General features: G+C 35.2%; 2 protein-coding genes across 21 annotated transcripts; both read left to right on the top strand.

Moving 5' to 3' along the window:
- Nucleotides 1-6,233: 6,233 nt before the first annotated feature.
- LOC112281005 (kinesin-like protein KLP1) lies at nt 6,234-15,387 on the top strand. Of its 14 annotated transcripts, XM_090249737.1 has the most exons (18): nt 7,190-7,327; nt 7,833-7,889; nt 8,110-8,247; nt 8,750-8,866; nt 9,075-9,248; nt 10,046-10,252; nt 10,560-10,706; nt 10,984-11,072; nt 11,233-11,325; nt 11,986-12,079; nt 12,332-12,385; nt 12,655-12,744; nt 13,558-13,713; nt 13,852-13,931; nt 14,254-14,326; nt 14,548-14,624; nt 14,830-14,932; nt 15,071-15,387. In XM_090249737.1, the coding sequence occupies exons 3-18, from the start codon at nt 8,128-8,130 to the stop codon at nt 15,209-15,211; spliced, it is 1,815 nt and encodes a 604-aa protein (XP_090105863.1). In that variant the 5' UTR covers nt 7,190-7,327; nt 7,833-7,889; nt 8,110-8,127; the 3' UTR covers nt 15,212-15,387. The 14 variants fall into 14 exon arrangements, 12 of the variants coding, with proteins under 12 accessions (XP_090105864.1, XP_090105861.1, XP_090105860.1 ...); XM_090249735.1 differs by lacking the exon at nt 7,833-7,889 and having other exon boundaries at nt 6,240-7,327; nt 9,204-9,248; XM_090249734.1 differs by lacking the exon at nt 7,833-7,889 and having other exon boundaries at nt 6,245-7,327; nt 8,149-8,247.
- Nucleotides 15,388-16,017: 630 nt separating this feature from the next.
- On the top strand, nt 16,018-22,773 carry LOC112281904 (uncharacterized). 7 transcript variants are annotated; one of them, XM_024518923.3, is made up of 11 exons: nt 16,021-16,609; nt 17,904-18,880; nt 19,171-19,220; nt 19,353-19,488; nt 19,790-19,922; nt 20,133-20,714; nt 20,987-21,054; nt 21,411-21,545; nt 21,725-21,769; nt 22,168-22,320; nt 22,570-22,773. In XM_024518923.3, exons 2-10 carry the CDS (start codon nt 18,242-18,244, stop codon nt 22,303-22,305), a joined length of 1,926 nt encoding a protein of 641 aa, XP_024374691.1. In that variant the 5' UTR covers nt 16,021-16,609; nt 17,904-18,241; the 3' UTR covers nt 22,306-22,320; nt 22,570-22,773. The 7 variants fall into 7 exon arrangements, with proteins under 7 accessions (XP_073389664.1, XP_024374691.1, XP_073389663.1 ...); XM_073533562.2 differs by lacking the exon at nt 22,570-22,773 and having other exon boundaries at nt 16,021-16,269; nt 17,890-18,880; nt 22,168-22,530; XM_024518920.3 differs by lacking the exon at nt 22,570-22,773 and having other exon boundaries at nt 22,168-22,530.
- Nucleotides 22,774-23,157: the final 384 nt, after the last annotated feature.

Here is a 23,157-nt window from a genome sequence, read left to right as displayed (position 1 = left end):
TTAGTGACCTTTGAAGTTTTATTTTGGTTGTTTTATTTAATATTTAGGACATATATTATGTAAATCTTATAAGAAAAAAGATTGAAGAAGGATTTTTTTAGCAAAAAGAGAAGTTAGGGCATTCACATGGATGAATGGAGATAGATGATAAAAATCTCCATTCCTATTGGCTAAAAATCATATCCAATAGGCTTCAAGGAGGTTGTCCAAGGCCTTATTAGGAATTAGGATTATTCTTTCGGAGTCATTCAAGCTTTAGAGGATAGGATTAGTAAGTTTAGGTTTTTGGCTATGGTTTTGATACAAATTTTGTATGATTTGGAGTTTAAATGAAAGAGATATGGGCACTCAAAGTTAAGGTGTTGATTTTGTACCAACTATTACTCTTTTAGATATAATGTTTGTGTATATAAAGCAATAAAGGATCGGCAATTAGGATTGAAGAGAACATTTTTTGGTTACATTTTTTTCATACTATTTGATGGATTTTAAGTTGGAATGAAGGAGATATTAGAAGTTGAAGTCAGCACTTCAAATCTAAAAGTAGTAAATGACAGAATTTACTAGTGGTTGTGTTTTGAGCTATATCTTGATTAATATGATAAGATTTTGGCTCAAAATCTTCTAAATTGTGTATAATCATGTTAATAAATTTTATGCACAAATTTTGTGGCATTTGAGTTTTGGATTTTTGAGATATGAAAAAAATAGTTTTTGAGTGCTTGTAGATTAGGATTTAGAGTACTTGCTAGGATTTCTAAGATGCCAAAAGATTTGTAATAGATTTATGGTTTTTTTTTTTTTTATGTAATAAAACTTAAGAATAGAATTTATGTTATATAGAAATTTGGAAAAAATTAAATGGTTGAATGAAGAGATATGAATTTTCAAAGTTTAGAATAAAAATATCTTTTGAGAGAAAATATTTCGAAGGATTTTATTATAATTTGAGCTTTTAAACAAAATAAAGAGATTTTAGAAGATAAGACATTATTTATAAGTCAAAGCTAAACTCTCTATAGCTAGGTAACTAATATATTTCTAGATTACAAATCACGCCATATGACAATACATAGATGATCTTTTTGATCAATTTTGAGGTGTGACCATCTTTAATAAATTGGATCTTTAGAGAGGCTATTAGCAAATACCTATTGCAAAAGATGTAGAAAAGATGGAATTTCATATACGCTATGGATATTTTGAATGGCTGGTATTACCTTTTGACCTTATCAATGTTCCAACCTCTTTCATGGATCACATAAACAGATTGTTTCAAGACCTTTTGGACAAGTATGTACTTATTTTTATTGATGATATTCTTTTATACAATAAAATTCCTAAAGAACATGAATAATACCGATGAAAAATAATGCATCAACTATAAAATAGTTGCTTCTATTACAAGCAAATAAATGAGAACTTTAGAAGTCAGAAGTCACTTTTTTGGAACATGTGGTGTCCTTCGAAGGCATGCATATGGAATAAGATAAGATGAAAATAGTGGAAAATTAGCTAACTGCCAAGGATGCTTTCAAAGTCAGCTCATTTTTAGGACTTACCAAATATTATTGCCATTTTAATTGATGATTTGCTCGCATTGTTGCATCATTGACAAACCTATTGGAGAAGGATGTTTCAATTGAATAGAAACTAAAACAATAAAGTACCTTTGATAAGTTGAAGGAAGCACTTATTATTGCTATAATATTATAATCGTATGATTTCAACCTTTATTGTATACTTGATGTTGATTCTTCCAATTTTTCTATTAGAGTAGTCCTTCAACAAGACTTTGGTAGGGACCTTCAATCTGTGGCATATGAATCACACAAGCTTAAAAAGGTAGAGTACAATTACTTTGCACGTGATTAAAAATAATTAGTGATTGTAGTCACTACAAAGGTGTGGCAACACTATCTATTGGAGAAGCTAGTGGTTATTGAAACTGACCATCGATCTTTGCTACACAATTTGTATCTCAAAAATATGAAATAATATCATTATTAATGAAAAAAATAGTTGCAGCTTTTTGATATTTAGCTTAAGTAGAAGCAAGGGCAATAATATATTAATTCAGATAGGTTATTGCAAAAACCAAACTTGAAGGATGAATCAAAAGACAAGGCAAAAATCGCTACCATTACTAATGTCATTTCAAATTTAACCAAAGAGTCAAAATAGAAGGAAGCTATGTATTGGGATATTTATTTCAAGATGGTTAACGATCAGTTGAAGGTGGGCAATATATAATAGCAAGATTACATTTTTAGTGATGACTTGTTCTATTTCAAGAAATAAATTTATATACCCAACAATGCTATACTTTAAATGCGTATAATTCAAAAAAAATATGATATTTTAATATCTGGATATTTGAGATCAAAAAAGATACTAGAATGGATCTCAATGACATGATTTTGGATAGGTTTGGATTATGATGTTTGAGCCTTTGTATGCTCTTCTAAGTCATGTTAACATGATAAAGTATGTAATACACCATCTTCTGGACTATTACAGCTAATTTTACTATATATAGTACATTGAGAGCATGTGACTGTGGATCTCATTACGTGTTTGTTGTAAATACCTCATAATCATATCGTGGTTGTTGTCTTTATGGATCGACTCTTGAAGCAACTTTACTTAGTCATAGTGTGCTTAGATATTAATGCCTACAGCTTATACAAGTCTTCTTTGATACAATATTTCATCACCATAGATTATATCATGTTATCATTTTAAATCGAGATCCATACTTCATGAGAAGTTTTTGGAAAGCCTTGTTCAAGCTATTAGGCATACAACTTGCTATGTCTAAAGCCTTCTACCTCCAAATAGATGGGCAAACAAAGCATGCAAATTGGACCTTAAAAGATATGCTGCGAGCATTTGTGGTGGTTCATTATGATGATTGGGATGAATACTTGATGACCTTGGAGTTTGCTTACAATGTCAGTATTCAAGTAAGTACTAGTCATTTACTATTTTTCCTTAATATTGATCAACATTCAAATATGCCAATAATTTTCCATCATCCCATCAATATTAATAACTCGACAATAAAGAAATTTATATAACAGCTTACAACGGCCTTACAAGAGGTATGACACCACCTCATTATTACATAGAATTGATAGAAGCAGTATACCAATAACCATCAGCAACACAAGATCTTCCAAGAAAGTGATCAAGTATTACTTTTTAACACCAACTAGCTACTTATTACATCAATCTAAATTTATAAATTAGCACATCGGTGGCTTGGAACTTTTCACATTTTTGTAGTGATTTTTGATGTCATATACTGCCTCGAGCTTTCACCACATATTTGAGTCTATCCAATTTTTCATGTTTCACAACTAAAGGAATTTCATACTGAGCCAAAGTACTTTCCAAATTGACATCAACCACAACCACCACTAGTTGTAGTTAATCACTAACAAGAGTATAAAGTGGATAGTATTTTGGAGTATTACTACCTTCACAATGGTAGTGTACTTCTACAACTTCAATACAAAGTTCTTTAGAAAAGTTATTTCATTTACAATGCAATGTAGGAACTTGTACAAAATCTCAAACATTACCAAGAAATAATTCAAAGATACCATCGAGAACAAAATAAGGATGTTTTTCATTAATAGAGGGAGATTAACTGTAATAGGATATAGATAAGATATTTGTATAGAAATAGATAGTTAGAACCATGGAAGTTTCTAGAATTGAGATTAGATTAGTAGATTAGGTAGGATCCATCTCGATACATTTTAAAAAGAGTTTAGGGTGATTATTTAAGTAGGATCTACCATAAAATCTTTTAGAAAAAGCTTAAGGTGGTTATCGAGGTAGGATCCACCATAAAACCTTCTAAAAGGAGTTTAAGGCAATTATTTAAGTAGGATCTACTATCTATGAATATTTTAGAAAGTCCAAGGTGGTAGAAAAAACTATAAATAGGACTAGCCAAGGCTTTTTGGGGCATCTAATCAGATATGGCTTTGGACCCTTTTTTTTAATATAATTGGATTTTATATCTTCTTGTTTTGTTTTGTTTTGTCTTAATTTTGGTCACTTAGTTTTTTCTTTTGTATCTCATTTTATTTAGTTTTGTACACTTTTGTTTTGATTTAGTTTATCCTACTTTATGATGAGGTTTTATATTACTATGGATTAGAAGAGTCTTAGACACTTGAAATAGACTGGTCATATTTCAATATTGCTTCTATAGAGTTTTGTTGTAATTTATAAACTTAAAAGTTTAACAAAAATAATAATTTATCATTTTTTTTTATTTTATAAGTGAGTGAATTATTTCAATTTTTTGTTGTATTTTAAAGGTTGCAAAATATTCACTTTTAAACTTACATCTTTTATTTTTTTTAATATTGATTTTTTTTTCTTCTTAAAAAAAATAGAGTATCTTTCTTTGTAGAAATTTTGGTTTAATATTTGAGATTGGGAGTTAACTTCTTATAATTTTATTTATAAACTTGTTAAAATTATCCATTATAGAGATGGAAGTAAAATTATTGATACTTCATTTAGTAGAAGTGAAAATAAATTTGCAACTATTACAAATCTTCACAAGCTTGTCAATACTTTTACAATAAAAATTTTACAAATTATTAATGTCAACTATAGAAGTATTATTCCTATGCATATAGAAGAAGTTAATAGTGAGGTCTAATATCTATACCAAGAAGTTGTGCAATTAAGAAAAGAAAATAAATCAATCGTAGAAGTGAATCTAAAAAGTCTTATTACTATAAGTATAAGCATTATAGACATAATCAATATTTGTAATTACCTAGATAAGAGAAGTTAAATAGGAATAAGTAAAAGAAAAATTATATAATATCTTATGGATAAGCTTCTTAGAAGTTTTATAGATATGGATTCAATTTTATACATGTTGATAGGTTTAAAATTTAGTCAACAAGTTGTTCATGTGTTGCACATGTTTGTAGTTGTGATATAAGTTGACTATATGGTGCATATATAAAAACTTGTCTTCCAAATTAAATATGTATTTTGTAAGTTAGACATGTGTTAGAGGTCATATAGAACATCATTACATAGCCTTTAATTAAATAATATATATAGAGGCAAGAATGAAGCATTTGTCACTCGTATTAATGCCTTTCTTGTTCTTATTATTATTTCAAGAGTGTCTAATCTTCTTGTCTTTAATAATGGTTATTCTAGTTTTAATATTATACTACTATTAAATAAATATCTACTTTTTTAGTAACACAAGAATACATTGATGTTTTGATTGTTTGTAATTCATATCTTTAATAAAGAAGAATGTAAAAATTAATATGCGAAAGAAGTTTGGTCAAATAAGATCATAGTTTTAAAGAATTCTATTACAAGTCAAGTTTTATTTAAGATTATATTATTTTTAATATCATGATAGATTTACTCAAGTTTAATTTATAGGTACAACTTACTTAAGCCATTGCATGCCATAATCAAATTTTTAAAAGATGCCAAGAATAAAGACTTGATTAAAGATGAACAAATCAAGTCATGACAACAATTCTTAAGTTTTAATAAACATATTTATAAAGATCAAAACCTATGTAAATTAATTTTGTATATTTTAAATCTCTTACTAAGGATAAAAAGATTTGATGTCATCAAGAAGAATTATACTTACACTTTGGAGAATCTAAGCATATTATTTAATATTATACAAAAATAAAAAATAAAAATAAAAAATAGTACAACCAAAAAAATAAAGAGCATGACTATTAAAGAAAAAAATATGTCAAAAAATAAGTTTGTCTAGCTACAATAAGAATTGTGAGACTAGAATCTTATGTGATACATAATAAAGGTTATATTTTCTCCTCAAAACCTTCATATTGTGTTATAATAGATGTTTGTTTAGGACCTAAAAATCACAAAACCTTTGCTTTAATAGATGCAAGAGCCTCAACTTGTTTTTTAGATGAACACTTGGTTAAAAAATATAAAATGTCTTTAGTAAAGATAATCAAACTTATGCATGTAAAAGTCATAGATTGTCATTTTCTTTTTTTGTCTTTTTGAAATATTATTCATGAAAATATTCCTATAGTAGTAATAAAAAATGGTCATAAATAGTTTAGTGATATATAATATTATCAAAGCTTTCCATAATTTGGTAGTTTTAGGTTTATTGTGGTTAAAAAAAATATAACACTTGGATAAATTGGATTTTTTGTAATCTTAACTTTTTCATAACTCAACAAGATTTTTCATATATTTGTGGTTCACAAGATGAAAAATCATTTCAATATTATATTTTGATTATTTATATATTATTTAATCCAAAAAAAATAAAATTTTAACCAATTCAAGTGATTGGATTGTTCTATAAGTAATGGTTACTAAAGTAAACAAACATGCAAAAGGAAATGGGATCTACCTTAATTTTGATTTAAATAAATATATACTTCAAATATTCAGTCTTCTCAAATTTAGATGAAAGTTGGGGTAGTTTTTTTCCTAGCTCAAATCAATCAACAAAGAAATTAGTGAAACAATCAGGGTGTAAACAATGACTAGCACAGGCTAACCACAAAAGGAAAAACGGTGATTAGCACAGGCCAGCAAAACAAACAACACTGGAAAGAAAAGGAAGCAAGCAAGAAAAGGAAGAAGAATGGGCCAACAAATAAGGTGTGGCGGCAATGGAGGAGGGACTTGGCATTGTGGGTTTGCATGAGATGGTGGAGAAGCTCTCTTTGGTTTTTGCATGCATACATGCGAGTTGGGTCCAACTTTTCACGCATTAAATGTTGTTGTTGTTGTTGATGTTATTGTTTCATTCCGTAATTTTGCAAGAGATTTGAGCATGTGGGTCGATTTGAGCAGTTTCTCTGTGTGTCGCGAGTTCGGTGCTGCATGTTTTGCAGCCTTTTCATGTCCATTCTGAACAACGAGCGGGGCGCAGAGTCTTTGTCTGAAGATTTATTGTCCCAGTTTCTCTATAATCGTCTCTTGGAATGTTTCCTCTGTGGAGCTGTTGAAATGGGTTTCAGTTGGCGAGTTGTGTAGGTTGAGAAGGAATTAGGGTTCGGAAAAGGTGTCTTCCTTCAGGGTGGGATAACTCCACGAGTTTGCGTTAGGGGTAGCGAAGATGCCGTATGTTGATGATGCGCTGCTGAGTAGAATTAGAGTCTACCTGAGGCTGAGACCATCTGTAAAGCCCTCTCCAGCGATCAACATCGAGTCCGAGACGCATAGGGTGCTGATCGATGTGGAGAAATCTATCGGCGGAGGGCCTCCTAAAGCATACGTGAACCAGATTGTCTTCAATGTGGACAACATCGTTCAGGTCATTATCTCCTCACCCCAGCGTACTTTGGGTTTCGGGCAATAAATTCTACAGTGTGCCAAGTGCCAATATCAATGCAGATTTATTCCTTCATTTAACAGCATGTGCAACCAAAGTGGTAATTGACTTGCAACGGGCACACTAGTCATACGAAGAGGCCTAATTGCACGAGTCCAATCATTAATTGGTTGTTTCTTTTTCGGAGTTTGAGAAGCACAACAAGTGACCTACCCCGTGAAGAAACATAATCTGCGGTGGAGTGAATTTTATAGTAACTTATCCACCTTGCATTTAAACCTCCTAGTTTTGGCAATTCTTGCAAAGGTTACAGATCCTGCTCGCTAGTAGAGTTATAGACTTAATAAATGAGAATGCTCTGCATTGTGTCACTGGAATTCCAGTGAAACGCTTGGTAGTCGTCGTGTATGTTGTTTTCAATTGTCAATATCCTGGTCCCCCCCCCGAATGTGATGAGCACGCCCACAAGTAAATCTTTCCAATGCAGAACGCCTTTCATTTCTCTCTGGAGCTATGATTCTACGAATTCTCTCTGGAGTTGAAGGTTCTAAATAAGTAATTAAACAAATACATAAAAAAATGAAAGTAGGAATCAGTCATTTCGACATGTGTCAGGGACAATTACAGGAGTTATCCATGGAATGCTCTAAGATGGATATTTAGACAGCTCTTTTGAGGTTTAAGTGCTTTTTGTCGAAAACACGAAAATAATGATATGGGGTTCATTTTTATGTTTTTGTTGAAAAATAATGTCTGGATATCAGACCACCAATCAACAGACCATGTATGAGCTGTGTGCGAAGGCAAGTGTGGACGAATTTTTGAAGGGGTATAATAGCACTATCATGAGTTATGGCCAAGTTGGGGCTGGCAAGACTTTTACAATGACTGGTGATATGAAGGTAGCATCTGGAGCCAAGTAAATTCTGCCAAAACATGTGCAGCTCCACTTGCGTTTAAATATTAGATAATATTCTATGCTTCTTTTGTAGACTCAGCCGTTTACATGTCTAGATGCAACAAAGTCGAGTCAGACTTAAATATCATTCGTCATCGTTAAACATATGAGTCACAATTCTTTAGGAGAGAATGTTTTTAGTAAAATCATAAGTGCATGGAAGATCAGCGAGGATCAAATTTCTGAATATTTAACGCTCTTCCATGACGCCAGCGATGCCTTTTAAGAATTATGTTAATTAATTTCAAGCCGTGTAAGGGTCATAGGGCCCAGAGGCAGGAACCAGGTTGCAATATAAAAATTGTGTGCAATCCATTTGTCAGGAACTGATAACTCGGCATGATGGGAGCTCAGTTTTGATTTTTTTTGACTGGGAACATGAGTTGGTGTCGTCTGCAGCTGTAGCCTTTGATTTGTTAATCACAGAAAGGTTGTTTGGGATGAAGGTCTATGTTCATCGAGGGATCATTCCACGAGCAATTCAGCAGATCTTTGAGGAAAAAGAAGCAAAACCTGAGGCTGGTATTGTTGTCCACATGTCTTACATGGAAATATATCAGGAGGTACATAATTACATCTGCCCATGTTGCATCTAGAAAAGTGTGAGAATAAAATATATGCTTTCAGGCATGATGTTCTAATTTATGAGTTTAGCCTGGCACTTTGTGCACATTGTATCTTTCGAAGTATTCAGTTTCTTGACAAGGTGACGTGGTAACTAATTGCGGGGGAGTAAATGCAAACCAAATGCAAACCAAATGCAAACTTCAGGGACTATACGACCTTTTGCAAAAAAGACGTGACGATTTGATGATAATTGAGGACAACCAGCTTCTAAATGTAAGAGGTCTAGCAAAAGTGCGAGTTGAAACTGAAACGGAAGCACTGAAATGGTTCCAGGAAGGAGAGAAGTCAAGATCTTTTGGAAACCATTTCCTTAATTCGGTAAGTTTCAATTTCAAGTTTGATCTTGTTCACGTTATCCCATCTGCTAGCGCCTTTGTTCATTGTGCATGTTTCGTACAAGCCAGCTTTGTTAAGTTTTCAACATAATAGATGACACGTTGCAGATTCCTGTTTACACCATTGGCGAAACCACCAGCTGTGTGTTATACAAGTTTCTAGCTATCCACACCAGTTGAATCGCAACCTTAGTAGACCTTCTCTGCTTAGTCTCCTGTTGTGTAAAACATGTCACTGAACTTTACTACATACCGTCGGTGGCATGTCCATTTGTTTTTGCAAACGCTTTCGTTATTGAAGGTTTGTTTGAGATACGTGAATGCTTTTTGCGTGTTATCGCTCTTGAATTGCGACTGTGTGTCATATAACAAACCCATCTTATTGTGGATAGCGCATAACATGTAATCCTAACTATCTGCATGTTACAATGCCATACGTTTTCAAGACCGCACTTCAATCCAAGTTTTTCCTTCCTCAGCGTGTGTACCCTTAGCAGAAACTTCATCATGAGGATCACTTAAAAGCAATTTCTGAACCTCACACTCTGGAACCCCATCCAACGGTGGTATGAATTGGGTTGTTTGCAAAAAATCTTTGTTACACTTAGTACTGTCTCCGATTTGGAGTATTGAAGGTTACTGCTGCTTCACATTTCACCAAATCCAGCCTACCTGTTAGCATCTTATTTCGTGTAAGCAAGTTGTGTCTGCATTTATTAAAAGGAAGTGCCCATCAGAAACATAATAGGTATTTTGGATTGTAATCGCCTAATTTAACAGCTCTCAAGTAGGTCACATACAATCCTCACTTTCTATATGGAGAGAAGAGTGGCAAGGGTTAGCACTCAACTAGCACTCCAAGTTGCGAAGCTAAATCTGGTAGATTTAGCTGGAGTAGAGCGCTTGAAGAAGACCAAGGGAGACACAGGAAGCCTAATGAGAAAAGAAGCTTGTATCAACAATAAGACCCTATCATTCCTCGAACAGGTACGTATGCTGTTCGATGGCATACGCTTTTTTATAATGTATCCACGCATCAATTCCCATAAAAAGAAATTGCCTGGCACGTAATCCTTCGTATGCACATATTGAAGAAGCTGAGTGATTGGGTATTCAAATTGGACTTGGAGCAAAAAGTATTCAGTCTGAACATGATTCATTCTGAGACTCGAAAGAGTTGATCATGGTTGCGGTTTAAAGCCTTACTTTAGACCTTTGACGAACTGCCTTGGTGATATTCCACTCATATTATACAATCTTAGATCCTGATTCATTTGTGTACTTGAACATGCAGACCATTTTTGCTCTCAGATTAAAGAAAGCACACATTCCTTTTCGACACAGCAAAGTCACGACATTATTGAAAGAATCTCTCGGTAATAACCACAAAACTGTGTTCATGGTGTGCGCATGGCCAGAAGAGTACTTCCTTGATGAGACGGTACCTTCAACAAAAACTTTTACAAATAAAACCTATTTTCTTACTAAACTTATTGGACTCTGTCTACAACTAGTGAGATAATAGTACAACCTTGTTTGACAGTATATGTAAGCACTTTCGTGATGAATGGAATATTCAACTTACGCTACACATCATTACATAGAATTTTGGTATATGTCTTGTAATATCCATTCTAGGTTCCCAAGGAATTCTAATGTTCAAGTACTCTATCATACAGACTGACCACGTGTGTGTCGATTTCAATTATATTCCACAGATTGGTGCATTAAGGTTTGCTCAAAGAGTGAAGTACCTCAAGATATTCCAAGTCACTCACAAAAAGCCGGATTGTGCCGACACTACCAGGTTCTGCACTAGCGATTAGGTAGCTGATGCCTTTGCTGAAGGTTGGACCATACAATCAGAGGCTCACAATAATTGCACTTGGATAGGTTGCATAGCTTTGCAAGTCGGCACCGAACCCATTCTCTGATCATGAATAATTATGATGTGCATTTGGCTGCAGAAAGCAGCAACTAGAGATTGCAACTCTAAAGCAAGAACTGGCTCTGAAAGATGCGTTGAACGGTCGACCTGGCTTGGGCTATGACAACTTAACGTAAAGACCACCTTGTACATTCTTACCTTCATGTTGCATACTTTTCAGCATAATAAACTTCGTAGATCTCCGATCTTCAGCTAAGGGCATGTCCTTCTGTCATTTCTGGGTCATGCCATTCTGTCTTATTCCATTGCAGAACAAACCCACAAGCAAATCTCAGTGAAGGTATCTGTTGTAACTAATCCTGGTTCATTGAGGAATTATAGGCTCCAGCTACTGAGTAGAAATGCCTTTCTATAGTGGATACAAAATTGCTTGTAGTCTGCGTTGGTTGTGGAGGGATGCTCAGGTCCATTAGTAGTTGGTGTAATTACGATTAAATCTATTCTGTAGTTATGTTCAAATTAATAGTATTACATTAGGTAGCATTTAGGATTTCTATGCGTGATTCCTAGCTATGAAATGATTGGTAGTAGAATTAGTAGAATAGTAGTATAGTGATGATATTTTATTCACGATTGTTCAAGTCAAACAAGGCAGTGAGAGGAATGCAATGGTATTATTTCAATTTGCTGCAACTGGGTACTAGGCATGTTTATATGGATACCATTTTTTTTTTTATTTTGATGTGATATTTTATTGCCATAGTTTTCAAAAATAATGTTAAAAACAACTTAAACTGGAACTGATTATTCCTAGTGAATTTCACTGTACTAGGCCAGAAGTAAAAGATAAATTAAGATCAACTATTCAAGAATTTCTAGAAAATGATAAAAAACTTGGCGATATTCCTATAAACAGTATTAAACAAGTAAAAAATTCGGGATTTTTGACATTCTGTCTTTTGGTTTAACATTAATATTTATGCACATCAAAGTTTAAGTAATTTTCAAATTAAATAAATAAATTGAAAGCAGTTAGAAGTTATTTATTTGCACAATAGCTATGTAGGATGGCACATGTTTATACTCAGATAAAACAGGAAAATTTTAATTTTCAAGTTTGACCAATATTATGAAATTCCTTGTTTTTAAAAAACCAGAAGTAGCCATTAAATGTACAGGTAAAAGAAATATTTTATCTCTTCAAAGAGTCACAAATGAAGTTGGAAATTGAGGTGAGCATTTCTTGAAATTGAGCTGAGATCATAATAGACTAAACTTAATTTCAATTATCAAAATAACTTCAAATAAATTCTACTTTCTATCTTGCTAAAATATAGTATGAAATGACTTTCACGTGCATTAAATCTAATGATAGTATCATTTAGATTTATTATTAGATTTACATACTCAAAATTAACTGTATTGATTTAAGCTGCAATTTTATTTTAAATGATTTTTTAAATTTTTCTTTACAAAATTAAAACTAAGCCAAATCAAATAGCTTGAAAAAGCGCTTCAACAATCTGGGATATCACCAATGAAACAAGAGCTTCATAAAAAAGAATATTGTGTGGAGGAATTACTGCTTGGTGTAAGTCACTTGCTCTAATTTACTCAAGCACATTTTATAATCAATCTTTTTTTTTTTTTTAAATGTATAATACCACATCAAAATTAATGAAAAGCTAATATCAAGACAAGCTAACATTTGAGTAACAATTTATTATTTACATAAAATAGATTCACAGCAAAATGAAAATTTGCTTTTAAATTTATTAAGAACCACACAATGCTAAAAGTGAAGTGAATCTGAGAATTCAGTAACACATGAACGAACATTGATTAGATGTTAACTAAGATAATCGTCTTTTTCAATTTAATTAACTTTTAATTGAATCAATCCTGCATTTGAATGCATTAACTAAAGAATATCAGACTCAAATTTGAAACAAACACTTGCTATTGGTTGAATATTGAAAATGAACTTCAAGCCAAAAATAATTTACAAACCATGAGAATTTACTAAAATATTGCAATAAGTTTTGATATTATCAAAAAGTTCCAAATTTTTTGTAGACTTCAAAAATAATTGTAGTTAATTGCATACGTGAAAACATCAAACCTTCTATTCTTAAGTTATTTTGTTGTGGAAAGAACAACCATTTGGAATTACGCCCCATGACATAACTTGTAATTTGGATATAGTACACGTTTTTGTGTCATAGAAATAAATGAAAAAACATTTCAAAAGTTATTTTATACTTTCAACTTGTCCATAACCAAACATTAACAATGATACATGTAACGATATATATATATATATATACATACATACATACATAAATTTTTATATATATATATATATATATATTTATTTATTGACAATGTGATTGTAATAAATTAGGAATTTGATGATGATGGTGTCACACTAAATGTCAATCAAGGGGCCTCAAAAGCATTAGAGCCAGATGCTATTCGTGCAGGGGTCACTATGTTAGATTATAAGCAAGGAGACCCTTTCTCCAAAATATGGATTTCTTCAAACAAACTAAGAAACGAGGTGATATATATATATATATATATATATATATATGTATACATATGTAAATATGTAATTAATATAAAGACTATATTTTTTTAATTCTAATTTGAGTATTTTATAACAGCCAAGTAGATTAAGTTTGAGATGATTCCACAGGCTATGAAGGAGTTCAAACTTACAGTTCCAAAAGTTAAAGAATATGAGACTTGGATCAAAGCAAAAAAGAAGCAATTAAAGTAAGAACAAATGGATATAAGTGTATCTAATAAAATAAATAAATCCCATTTCTCACCTTCTTCTTCTTTTTTTAATATTATTTTCTACCCATCTTAAATTGTGTGACTGAATGTGAAGTAAATTCAAACAAGTGATAAAATGGTGTTTTTTTTAAAACTATTTTGATGCAATTAAACCACCGATTACTGGAAGTATTTTCTGATGTTCATAAAATTGATGCACGAATTTATATTCTCCTACTTTTTTAATTGTTTCTTTAACACAAGAAATTAAGCTTTAAAAATAACTATTAATGCATGATTAACTCTGAGATGTTTGTAGAAGAGAACGGCGCTGCGCTCGAGATTTGTGTGACAAGTTCAATGAAATAATTCGTGAGATTCATGTTATTCAGGTGTACATGATATCCAAACAAAAAAAATTGTGTTGTCTTTTTAACTGTATTTCAAAAATACAATCATTAAAAGGAAAATTAATAAACAAAATCTTCTAATATTTTTTGTGGGTATTTTCGGGAGGTTTTCTACACACAATTAGTATTTATGTAACAAAATTAAAAAAGGAATCAACTTGATACGTTTTCTGTAAAATAATTTTCTGTGATTAAATTATTAGAGTATCCTAAAAGAGAAAAGGGGATTACGGGATTTTGAAATGGATGTTGATCATTACAAAACCAATTTATTCAATAGGTATACTTCATTACAATACAATTCACGAAATTCAAACTCACAAACAAATAAATAAATAAATAAAAGTGTGCATAAATGATATATATATATATATATATATATATACGAGAATATGAATCCAATGTCAAACGTAGGCCATAATTTTTTTTTTTGATAAGTATATTGACACTCAAAATTTTAAAAACAATTTTGAACAATCAAACAGGTTTCAAACAGTTAAAGGAGATCGTGAAAAAACCTTAAATGATATTAAAATACAGAAGTTAATAGTTACAAAAATCAGTCAAGAAGTAACCATCCAGTATCCTGTATTCACATTTCTTGTATATGACATCATAATTTGATATTTGTTGATTGTTTTTAAATTTTAAATTTTTAAAGAAATAAATCGTAAATTTGATATCTGACATTATAGAATTGATTCAATTCATATATATATTTTGCAGATACGAGATTGCATGGAAATGTTCTTAAAATCATTTTATCTCTGGTATTACGAACATGACAAATTTCGGGGAAAGGACACTGAAGCATATTTATCACATTTAGAGAGGCAAGTGAATGATTCCTTCACGCATCCGAATTAGAAGAAGAAGAAGAAAAGAAAATAAAAACACACACACACACAATTTTATGTATACAAAGCTTAAATGATTCATTTGTGGGTTGTTGATGACAAATTCCAAACATAAGTTATCTCTATTTTAAAAATTGCAAATTTTGTGATGTTATGCTATCAAATGTTATCAAGGTTGTTTAAAAACATGTTGTGAAATGGTGTCAATGATATGAAACCTACTCGAAAATCATTAGGCATACACACTCACACACATACAATATATTTTTTGAAAAGTGCATACTTGAAGTGATGTTTTTGATGTGGTAATCCTATAATAGTTAAAAAAGAAGCCATCTCTCATACATATAATCACAACAATGGGTCAAGAAATATGAAAATTTGAAGACATGTCAATGTATTAGACTTGTTTTTTAAAAAAAAAATTACTGCAAAACACTAAAAAATACTACAAAATATAGATCACCAAGAAAAGTTTGTAAAAGTTCATGGTGCTTCGGAAATAGTTAAAGAGAAGTGGATCGGACGAAGAATATTTCACGAATCCAACGGCCCCGATCGCCACGATTTGTTCAACAACCCACCATCCCGTGCCATGTCAGCAATACCCCCCAAAGCTCCACCTGGAACCCTGCATCCAATGGGACCCATTCCAAATTGCCCTCGTGGCAGAGGGAGGGGAGGCAACCAATGGGACGACGCCATCTCGGACCTCCCGAGGCGCCGCGCGGTAGCGGCAAGCGGCAGGGCAGGGCAGGGCAGGGCAGGGGGGGAAATCCATCATCACAGTCGTCGTCGTCGTGGATTGATGCGGGGCGTCGCTTTCGCGGTGTTGCTTTGTGAATCCAGTGTTGTGTGGATTTTCAATCGATGGGCGCCTGTCGGTGGAGGACGGGACTCCTGCTGCTGCATTCCCTGTAACTAACTACATTTTAAACTGTGAAGAAGGATTCCCGAGCCTGGTGGTGGTGAGGCGGTGGTGGTTGCCTCGGCGGCGGCACAGATGATATGTAGTGGTGGTTTTTGCGTCCCATGCTGCGTCACGTGTGAGGCGTTGCTCGGGCTTTGGTGAGTGGTGCGGGATATTTTTAGACCGTCCGTTGTTATCGCACACGGGGTGCTCCACTGGCCTCCTCGCGCGGGCTCTCATTCAATGCGGGTCTCCATCTGCGGACAGTGCGGGGTCCCTGTGGCCCTTGAGCTTGTGTCTATGGATGTTGCGGCTTTGGTTTAGGGTGGTTGCTTGTGTGAGGAGGGATTGCGAGTGTGGGAAGGGAGGGAAGGGACTGATCGGCAAGATAGATGGAGGTGGTGTTGGTGTAGGTGGTGGTTCAGGTCGCTTAGGAAATTTTGAAATTTATTTGCTGCTGTTCCGTGCCTGCGAGTGTCTCGTGGCATTCCGTGTAAGGTATTGCCTTCTTCGTCATCTCCCTTTTCTTCCTATTTTTGTTCTTTCACGGTTAGTCTGCATTGCCGCAGGTTTCGACTATGGTGGGCATTGTGCGTTACGGTGGATTTTTCGTGGTGAGGCTTAGAGTGTATGTTCGGAGTCTCGTATAGTGATACTCGAATGCGCAATTGTTGTTGTTGTGGTTGTTGTAGGGTGATATACCTTTTCGTTAATGTTTATTCTGATGCTCTGGCAATGAGCTGTGCGTATCCGTCGGCTCTGGAGGTTACGCTGACAGTCTAACGCTATCGGAGCAAATCTCACTCCCGATCAGGCTTTTGCGTTTAAAGAGTCGTTCAATACACAGTCGATCGAAATAGGTATTTTTTTCTTTGACAACGGATTGGATAACATCCTTTTACAGTCTCGTGGTCTTGACCTCCCTGCTTCGAACTTTCTTTGTCGCAATTTCTTTGAACAGTTTCTCGATTACGAAAGCTCTTCGCTACGCACATGGTAAGGGAATCAATTTCACGTGCTCCGACAGCTTTTTAAGATTAAGGAAAGTAAATGCTAATGTTTCAAACTATTACTACATGTTCAGTTTCTAAGCAAAAACGTTATTTTCTCCACACAGAGTTCCAAAAATGGACAGGATTCAAAGCTATTCATTATGCAACTGTTCAGGTGTTAGAGCTATAGGCAGATCAACTGACCGGTTTTCAAACTCCTATGACGTAAGAGTTCATTGAATGGAGACTCGATGCCTTCGATATACAGCTGTAGGAGTTGTGTTTTATATTAATGATGCCACGTATGGACGGCGTTCAGTCTGGTTTATCCAGGAAGAACATGCATATTTTCACATACAGCTTATTCCGACCAATTCATGGACCAATTCCTGGTATTGAACTGTTTGTTATCCGTTAGAAAGATCAAATTCGGAAACCACTCTTGTTCTAGCCATTATCCGTCGATCAGCCTCCCTTTGGGTGTGGACTGTCTGGACTCACATAAAGCTCTGCAGTTAATTCTGCATGCCCACGAGCATGGAGATGATTCGTATCTTAAGGATATTTTGCAGTTGCTTAGCTCCGTTTTTCAGTGAGAAGCTTCTAGATGTTCCTTGCCCTGGACGATAAATCATTCTCGATTGTTTTCTATATCTGGTTATGAGTTCCGGCACATTGGTAATAGTGCATACTAACTTAACTTGCCAAGAAAGACACTTACTGTTAACAATCCTACCAAGAAGTGCCCTAGGTGTGGATGTAATTCACTGATTTAATGAAGATCAGTGGTTTTAATGCAGACAATTGCACTCAAGTGTTACGATTGTGGATGTTCATCGGCAGCTGAACATGCTTCTATCGTTACGGAGCGGGTAACTATTTAATTATATATTGGAGCGCTTCGATCGAAAGTCACGTTGGACTCTTACGTGAGGGATTACAGCTGAGGATACCAAATCTCCTGCGTTTACTATCTTCTAGGAATGAAATAAGATTATTGCCATGACTCGGTGTTCAAGCTTTAGTTGTCAACTATTTTCTGGTTGAAATGGCGACCTACTATCCCTCGGTTCTTTGGAATCTAGTTTCTTGAAGTTCTCGAGCCTTTAAATGTACTCATTCAACATATTCTTTGTTCATGATGGTGGTGACTAATGGAAGTCGTGATCTCCTGCAAAGTTGTTGTCCACCTCGTCGCTGGTTACCAATTTTCGACTGCATCGAAGAATCACAGAGGAGCAAAGGATGTTGTGTGAGCTTATTCAGCAAAGAGAACTCAAGATTTAGTGGACTTGCGGGAACAAGGATTAGCCGTAAGAACTCGCTTAAGTCCAGACACCAAACATATACACCTTGCATCGCTGGAGACTGCACTAGTATCACACGCTCAGAGTTAGGCGTACCTTTAAGGAGATCGTTGGTTGCTACAAATCGTAAAGGCAAATGGGGGAAACACAATCAAGTCAGAATTGAGAGATCCTGGGTGAGGCGTCACGAGAAAGGAAGATCATGGGAAGGTCATACAAGTGGAAGTGGTAGCCTGCAGTATAGCGGAAAGCAACCTGGACTTATTGAAGAAACCATATCTCTGAAAGATGACCAGCCACTTGATGCGAGGGGAATCGGGGAACAAGGGAGTTTGAGGCTGTTAAATCAGCCGCGTAGAGAAGTGTTGGAGGATGTAATATCTAGTCCAGAATATCAAAAGATTCAGGATCTGAAGTTTTCTGGTGATATGTGGGAGGGAGACTCGGGTCCCCAGGTCTTGGATTTACAGGTTGGTTTATATCACCGTTTGGCTTTGTGGTTGGTTCTCAGATACACTCGCTTAGAATATTTTAATTGTAGTATGTTGGTTGCTTAATTTAGATTGTGGCGGAGATAGTCCATTTCAGAAATTGCTGGTGGTCGAGGTTGTTAAGATTGATATATTGTTGAGCCGATAAGCGCACAAGGCTGCCGAGCATCTGGTTTACACTCTCTTTGAGAGCTTGTGAACAGACGCTAGCAGTGACCTGTTTTTATCATCTTTCTATCTAAAAGTGTCACTGTCCTGACAATGAACAGAGAGCGTTGTATTGGTATGGATTCTTGCCAAAGCGTACAGAGTTAACTGCGTAAGGGGCTCTTTACTATTTCAATCTGCTGAATCGATTCAATATTGAGCTTTTGGAGTTTTATTAAATTTACGTTATGTTGTGTACTCCACTGAGCTAAGTACATGCATTTTATGACAGTGTTGTATTCAGTTATTTTGGTCCAGGGACAAAGAGGGCATTGCAGCAGTTTCAAATTGCGCAAGGGGTGCCGGGTACTGGGGTGTGGGGATCCTCGTCTCGGCAAGCTTTGTGGAAACTACTCAACGTAGAAAGCTCTTCGTCTTCTGTGAGTTTTCATCGTGAACTGCATCCAGTACTAACCAGTCACCTTTGCTGTGTTGGATTTTCATTTCCTATTTAGAAAGAGGACTCTAGTCGCTATTTTTGTTTTGTTTTCTTTTTTTCTTTTCACCTCTTTGTAGGGTTCGTCTGCCAGGTCCACGGGAAGCAATATTTGCTCTAAGTTTTATCGTGGATCTATTAAGGTTGCAACTCACGTGTACGACCATTAATCTGTAATGCTTGTTTTAAATAGCTGGAGCGAAAGAGGAGGTAGCAGTAATTGATATGAAGTTTATATTTTGCAGGAAGGAGGAAGCAGTGTGCAAAATAGTTCGCAACAAACCGTTTCCTCTTGGTTGTACAAAGCAAATGCACGAGGAGCAGGTGTTGACATATGTGTATCAGAATTGATGGCTACCATGGGTGTGCATGGTCAAGGTTTGTTTCAATCCTTACAAAGTTTCTTAGTACTTTTATTAGAGACAATGTCGAAGTCGTGGGATGACCTTAAATACTTCTATTCAGTATAGTAAATTTCAGTGTATATATTTTTAGGAAAAATGTGATATTCCCATTTTGGTTTCCCGTCATGTAGGCTTATAGGTTTTGGTATATCATTCTTCTAATTCGTGCTTTTATGCTCCACAGAATTTATGTCAACTTGGTCTTCTGCACCATACTGGAGAAGTTTACCGACTAATTTCCCTAAAAAGACTGCAACAGTTGGTGTACTTGTAGTGGTGATGGTGACTATGTTTGGACTTGGATACTCTGTTGTAGGGTTGTTCCATGCACAACATGGGCAACCTGTGAGGCGAAGGGTGTTAAGAGCACGTTGGCGGGATGACCTAAGTGGTAGAACCTTGACAAAGTCAAAAAGGCACCTCGACATGTTTCCAGGGTTAAGTCTACCTTTAGTTGAGGAAGAAAATTCGAAGTATAATCCTCGTTCGAAGTCAAAGCTTAGTTCAGCGAATTCTGCAGGGCGTACGGATCGCTTGATATTGTATGAAGGGCAGGTGCTAACTGGAGATGAAACACCTGGTCATGTGTATTCTTTTATGCCGAGCTCTGCGTCTCGCCGAAGTTCAGGAAAGGCTTCTCAAGTACAAGCGACTACGGATCAAACCATTCACAAACCTGCAAGCCGCCGCAGGTTCTCTGGCCCACGCGAGCAGTTTTCTCAAGAGAGTCAGGGTCCTTCCAAGATGAACAATGTGCGCATTCGAGGTGAGAATTGAAGTCCGATAATTGTGGGTTTCTATGCTGTTGGCTGTCTAGTAAGTCTACTAAGAAATTGTAGTCTCGTCCAATCCCATGGGACCAACGAAGTGCAAAGCAATAAATTGGTTGTTTGTAACCATTTCTTATCTTCGTTCACTCTGAAATATTTCGGATTCAGTGGTATCAGGAAAGAATGATACACCGAGAATTATTGCAAATTTCGTCACAACCTGAAAAGAGGATCAATAACAAATAAATTCTGTTCGACACTGAAACAGGGACAAAGACGTCCAGGGTAGATAGAAGCTCCGAGATGGGTGGCAACGATTGGCTAGACAAGGATGAGGTGATGACGTCTTGGATCAACTTAATCATATCTGCATTGTAGGCAGTTGAATCGTCTTTGGAAGTGAACACTTATATATATATATATATATTTTCCTTTCAAAAATAGTATCGTATACAATTTGAGGGCCATAGCTATGCATTTCTTAGTACATTTCTTTTTTGTGTCGTTGTTTTACAGTGTGTCGACCCAATTTGTCAGGATGCCGAGGGTCCTTAATTATGGTGTTAGTAATCAGGTGTGGACGACGCTGGCACTTCTGTTGGCATCTGCAATGAGCTTTATGTATTTGGACCAAATTAATTCTCAGCTCACAAATGTTGTCTGGCTTTCATTGCCGCTGTTTGGTTTGACAGGAGAACTTCAAGAAACGTGTGGAGGACTTGCGGAAAGCAGTACAGGCCACAGAAAAGAATCGGCTGGCAGCTATGCGAGCTCTGGCTGAAGAACGTCAACGTAGCCTCGAGTTGCAAGTTAAAATAAGTCGCCAGGTATTTTGTGCAGTTCGTAAACAACAGAAATCTCAGAATGTACGTTCATGGTTAGCAAGTAGTTGCCAATTTTGACGTTACATTAGATTATTTAGCTGTATCAGAAATGAGAAACTGCATTTCTTCAAGATAACCCAGGCTTTTCACTTCAATGTGTTGATATTTTGTGTGACCTCCAGAAGGAAACAGCAGCAGCTCTTGAAGAAGAAGTTCGGGTTTTGAAGGTATGGCTTGCAGCCTTTACCGGTCTCCAGTCATGTTCGTCTAGCTGGGACCTTGTTGCTTTCAACATGCACTCTCGTGTGTATTGGCATTCTTCTTTAACACTAGTGCAGAAGTATCCAGCTCCTTTGTAAATTTACACGTTCTTCTGACATTACATTGTGCATCAAATTTGTGTGCTCCGAATTTATACGCTATTTATAATCTGATGCACTCTACTGTGGTTTTTACATGTAAATAACTTTGCTGGATATCATTTTAGATGCCCTTCGAAATCTGTCTGAATTTCAGTGATTTTTACACGGAGCGAGTGTTGCATGCTTCTTCCTGACATTTGGTTCTGGTTCCTGCTTTGCTTTTTTTAATGCTTAACGTTAATGATACTTCTTGTCTTGTACAGGAATCCCATGATGCGTTGCTGGCTTCCTTGCGGAAAAAGTACAGTTCCTCTGTAGCAGCTCGAGCTGCAGCTGCTCTGCTGTACCAAAATTGGGATACCGAGTATGAAGAGGGCAGTCCTCAGACCCTATCATGCTGATTTTGCACTGTGCAGGTTTGTAGCGATTGATGTCCCTTTATCTACCCCGAGCCTCCACCCTCACTGCACTCCCTTTTTTGTGAGATCTTTAGGTAGATGAGTCACTGAGCACAATTCATATTGAGCAATTTATCCAAGGAGGCATCTAATTGCATGTACAATACTCCACCATTTGGGTTTTCGAATGCTAATTTAAACTCAGTTCGGTAGGATTTCTGACTTTTATGCCTCTAGTTTCAATGGGTTTTATTTCCTCTATTTCAGGCGCTCGATACTTTTTCCTGTTGCAATTACTCGAACTGCGTATTCCTTCTCGCCTTCTGGACCTACTGTGAAGACAATAGCATGATCATGTGTAATATGGACCAGGAACTCCAATGGTTTTGCTCCTCGTACTTGATTCATTGTTGGGTCATGTAGCCTATGGCCATGTTGTTATTATATGATACATTTCTCCAATTCTAATTATTCTGTTTGTTAAAGATAACCATTACAAAAATCATTTGTTACAAACCCAAAATCATAATCTCATTTACAGACTTTGAATTTTTAAATCTTTGAAACGTAGTGTAAAAATACACTTGGATGCATTTTAATGCTGTGGGGGAATATGTATATGAAAAGATATGCAAATTAAATAGATGTTTTACTTGGAAAAGCGATTGTATTTATTCTACATGTTTGGTTCTGTAATATAATTGTTACATCTATCATACTCAAAAATGGAAACAATATGGTGAACAAACTTGATTTATAATCAAATCTGAAACAGAATTGTATTGACATTTTATGTACAAATTTTTCATTCAGCAAGTCGAACACATTTCGAATTCACACAACTGATCCAAGTAC

The sequence above is a fragment of the Physcomitrium patens genome, chromosome 4 (genome assembly GCF_059467195.1).
Source record: "Physcomitrium patens ecotype Gransden chromosome 4, ASM5946719v1, whole genome shotgun sequence".
NCBI lineage: Eukaryota > Viridiplantae > Streptophyta > Bryopsida > Funariales > Funariaceae > Physcomitrium > Physcomitrium patens.
The sequence above is the reverse complement of the archived record's forward strand: the minus strand, read 5'-3'. Positions and strand labels throughout refer to the sequence as shown.